Here is a 4227-nt window from a genome sequence, read left to right as displayed (position 1 = left end):
TGTGTGTGTGTCTGTGTGTGTGTGTGTGTGTGTGTGTGTGTGTGTGTGTGTGTGTGTGTGTGTGTGTGTTGTAGGTTCCTAACCTGGTCTTCCTGGCCGTCAGTCCGGAGGAGAAAGAGTCGTGGATCAACGTTCTGAACGGCGCCATCACTCGAGCCAAGAACCGGATCCTGGATGAGGTTCGGATCAGAACACGCCTCCTTTTATTAATCTGAAGGGACGTAAACAGGAAGTAGATAATATAATAATATGAGATAAATCAGCTTCAAGACTTTTTGGAACAACTTGGAGCTTTTTTAGTATTTTTTAGGAACGTTTTTGAGCGTTTTATCTTGTTTTGGGTCGACAGGCTTTAACAGGTTTATTGGTGGTTTCTGGTTCTTTGTTGGAACTTTTCATCAGTTTCTTTGGTTTAATTTTAAACATGTTTGGTTTGTGAACAGAACGTTTTTGTTCAGTTCTTCAGGATGTATTTTGGCATTTTTGGACGGTTTCAGAACGTTGTGGATGGACAGTGTTGGACAGTATAAAAGCATCCGATATTTATCATCCTGTTATCATAATAATAAAAGTTAAAAACTCATCTTAATGGACTTATTTTTATGGATTTACATCAGCAGAATAAAATGTTGAGTTGAATCAACATCGTCGCTGTAACCGAGGAGAAGTTTCAGTTCTCAGTTTAGAAAGCAGCGTTTCCTGTTCGCTGTGTTTATCTATATCAGAGCAGCAACTCTTTCCACCCGTCAATACTCCGATCGATACTCCGATCGATACTCCGATCGATACTCCGATCGATACTCCGATCGATAGTCTTCTCCCTCGTGTTCCCGGCTGAGCTGCTGCTTATTGACGTCGTGATGTTTTCCATCCAGGAACTCCTGGAAAAGTCTGAAATCAAAAGCGTGTGAAGTTGATAAAAATATAAAGTTTAGTATTTAAATTCAATGAATTTTCTGTTTTATGAAGCAGCAACATCTCAAACCAAACGTTCGACAGTCGCTGACGCTCGAATTCACTGAACGAAACAAACTTTTTATTTCAGGTGACCGTCGAGACTCAACTTTCTCATCTCACACGAGATCGAGTGAAAATTCCTCATAATCGACGTCTGCCGACGAGAGGACACCTGCTGACTGTGGTCAGTGTGATGCTCCTCCTCCTTCCTCCTCCTTCTTCCTCCCTCCTGCTCCTCCTCCTCCTTCCTCCTGCTCCTCCTCTTTCCTCCTCCCTTCTCCCTCCCTCCTGCTCCTCCCTTCTTCCTCCTCCTCCTCCCTCCTGCTCCTCCTTCCTCCTCCCTTCTCCTTTCTCCCTCCTCCTCCCTTCTCCATCCTCCTCCTCCTTCTTCTTCTTCCTCCTCCTTCCTCCTCCTTCTTCCTCCTCCCTCCTGCTCCTCCTCCTTTCTCCCTCCTCCTCCTCCCTTCTCCATCCTCCTCCTCCTTCTTCCTCCTCCTCCTCCCTCCTGCTCCTCCTTCCTCCTCCCTTCTCCTTTCTCCCTCCTCCTCCTCCTCCTTCTTCCTCCTCAGAGTCTGGTACCGGTCGGTGACCCTCCTCCTCTCCTCTCCATCCGGTAGGCCTCCACCTCCTCCTCCGACGGGATGCTGACTCTGGACCTAATCCAGGAGGAGGACGCCGCGCCTCCTCAGGGGTCCGACGTGCGCTTCAGGGTCGACTTGGACAAATGTGCGTCCCACCTCAGCCCGGACTACCCGAGGTCCAAGACGGACGGCGCCCTCTCGGCCCGGACCGCCGAGGCCTCTGGGAAGTCTCAGAGCCTCCCCCGGGAGGTGGCGGTGGTTTGGGAGCAGACGGGAGGCGCCCCGACCGGCCAGCCGGGGAACCGGCTGACGACGGCGGAGAAGAACCGCTGCGCCTCCATGGACGAGATCCTCTCGCACTCGGACGGCAAATCTGCGAAGAACAAAACGACGTCTCGTTCGTCGGCGTCGGCGCCCGTCGGCACGGCGACGCCCGTCGGCCGGCTGCAGGGGCTCATCGGCCAGAAGCTGGAGAAGACGGAGCGGCTGCTGACGGAGGCGCGAGGAGACGGCGAGGGGGAGCGGGGGAAGGGGAAGGGCGGGAAGGAGTCGACTGAAGCGGCGCGAGCCGAAGCCGAGAGACTCCTGAAGGAGGCGGCGGCGGCGTGGAGGCAGGCCCACGAGGTGCTGGAGGAGGTGAAGGAGCTGAGGTCGTTGTACCGGCAGCTGGACTCCAGCGCCACCGTCAGCCCCGCCAACAGCATCAAACTCACCCCGACCGCCTGATCTCAGCCGGCGCTCGGCTTGTTCGACGGACTTCACACGAAGCTGCCGACAACTGGACGAACCACTTTTAAATTATTTGGAATAATTCAGGTTTGAAGTTTTCCAGAAACCAGAACTGTCGGTACAAAAAAAAAAACGTCTTCAGGAAATATAACGAGTAGCAGAAACGTAACTGAAGACATTTCCAGGGACCCTTAAAGTTATAGATTGCACAAATGTCCTCAGCTGAGGTCGGTTTTAGGGTCACGTTCATCTCTGTACCTCCAACAGAACATTCAGTCGATTTGCCTTTTTAGCTTCAGCGGTGTTTCAGGTCCAGCTGCTCCTCAGACGGTCGCTCGGGGAGATTCGGAAACCGCCTCCGGACTTTCCCGCGCTCGGTTGTCGAAGGTGTCCGATATCTGTAACCTCCTCTTTCCTTAAGGTGCTCCGGCTCGGAGCTGCGGTCGGACGATCATCCGTTACAGGACGTTCACACGTACAGATTCTGTTCTTTTTATGTCCCGATAACTTGTGAAAGACTCGTCGAGGTTTTTCCTCCGGTTGGCGTCGTGAAAAACAAACAAATCAACACGATTGGTGTCCAGCTGATGTTTGAACTGCGTCGGAGTATATTTCCATCAAAAGTTTTGAAGTAACTAAAAAGGTTCCTCCTGCGGTTCAGCAGCATTTTCCACGGTGGTCAAAATCCCTACGAAGGTTTGAGAAACGAGTCGATCATGATAAACGAAGTGTCGCGATGACCCCGCCCCCAAAAAAGCTCCTGAACCTTGAGGAAGTACGATCGGTTCCTCTGGTGGAAAAGTTCTTCCAAAAATTCCTGCGAAAGAAAAACACATCTTTTGCCCGATTTCCCAGTCGAGCCGACGGGTAACAAGTCTGTCGACGTCCCGTCTGGTTGAATCTGTACGCGTGAAACGTACCGACGACCTCGACACACCGGAGGACAGCGAAGAAAAGCAGCTTCACCGGAAACCGGCGCCTCCCCGGCGCCCTTCGGTCCGACCGGCGCCTCCCCGGCGCCCTTCGGACCGTTGAGCTGCGTTGCCTTCGAACTGAATGAATTATAGTCAAGTTTGTTTTAGGGAAACTTAGCTGTCGTCAAAGTGAATGAAAAAGTGCCAAGAAGGAAGTTTAGAGACGAGAACCTGTGAATCACTTTGGATTCTGTATATTTTTGTTTTGTGGATTCTTTTTAACGTCTTCGGGCGAAAGTTGAAGCAGTCGAAGGTACGAACGCCGCGTGAATATGAAGACTTATTGAACGTTGTCCGACGGTGACTCGTTCTGCCTCTCAGAGGTTTTTATTTGATTTTTTTCAACCACATCGGTACAAAATACAACCAACGGTAGACGTAGCGAAGATGGAGGAACCAACTCTGGGGTCGTTTTCTCGTCCGGAGCTTTTCGACTCCGTCGCTTCGCCTTCTTGAGCAAAAACAATAAAAAATGAATTCCCCGAAAAAACTCCCCGCTCGTCATTTCCTGTTTGAATCGAAGGAGATTCAGATTTCCTCGACGGCTCCGGTACCTTCAGAACCCGTCGGTGGACCTTCTCTCTCCTGAAAGAACCCGTTCTTATTTCAGCTCTTTAGTTTCATTCTTAATGAGTAAGAAACAACGTTTTGCTGAAGAAGTCGTGCGATCGTTGGTCGAAAGCTCTGAAAGAAACTCTGATTTGATGAAGTGAAATGAAGTCTTCCTGAATCTGGACCCAGTTTGGTTTTTCTGTTGAGGCGGGTCCAGTTTGATCCAAACGGTTCCTTTCCAACATTATAAACTTTGTTTGTGACCATTTGCTGTTTTTTGTTCAAACTTGAATTGGTACCGGTTCCGTCCATGTCAGGTCGGGTTCGATGTTTTGGACCTTTAAACGCTATGCAAGCTGTGAAACGAGCCGCCGGCGTCGGAGACGAGTCGACCTCCGACTCTTCTTCGCTGGAAACTCATCTATAAATGAAGA

General features: G+C 50.5%; 1 protein-coding gene across 1 annotated transcript in view; it reads left to right on the top strand.

The window, feature by feature from the left end:
• plekho1b (pleckstrin homology domain containing, family O member 1b) overlaps positions 1-3239 on the top strand; it is a 14523-nt gene extending 11284 nt beyond the window's left edge. Inside the window, exons 4-6 of the mRNA XM_069720272.1 lie at positions 75-179; positions 1046-1141; positions 1575-3239. Of these exons, the coding sequence (XP_069576373.1) occupies positions 75-179; positions 1046-1141; positions 1575-2264 (891 nt within the window). The 3' untranslated portion in view covers positions 2265-3239. The remainder of the gene's footprint in view (positions 1-74; positions 180-1045; positions 1142-1574) is intronic.
• The last annotated feature ends 988 nt before the right edge of the window (positions 3240-4227 follow it).

The sequence above is a fragment of the Brachyistius frenatus genome, unplaced genomic scaffold (genome assembly GCF_029030835.1).
Source record: "Brachyistius frenatus isolate BFR_SWC_R1_liver_20210118 unplaced genomic scaffold, ASM2903083v1 Contig_237, whole genome shotgun sequence".
NCBI classification, from domain to species: Eukaryota; Metazoa; Chordata; class Actinopteri; family Embiotocidae; genus Brachyistius; species Brachyistius frenatus.
Note: the sequence above shows the minus strand (reverse complement) of the source record. Positions and strands in the feature narration are given on the sequence as shown.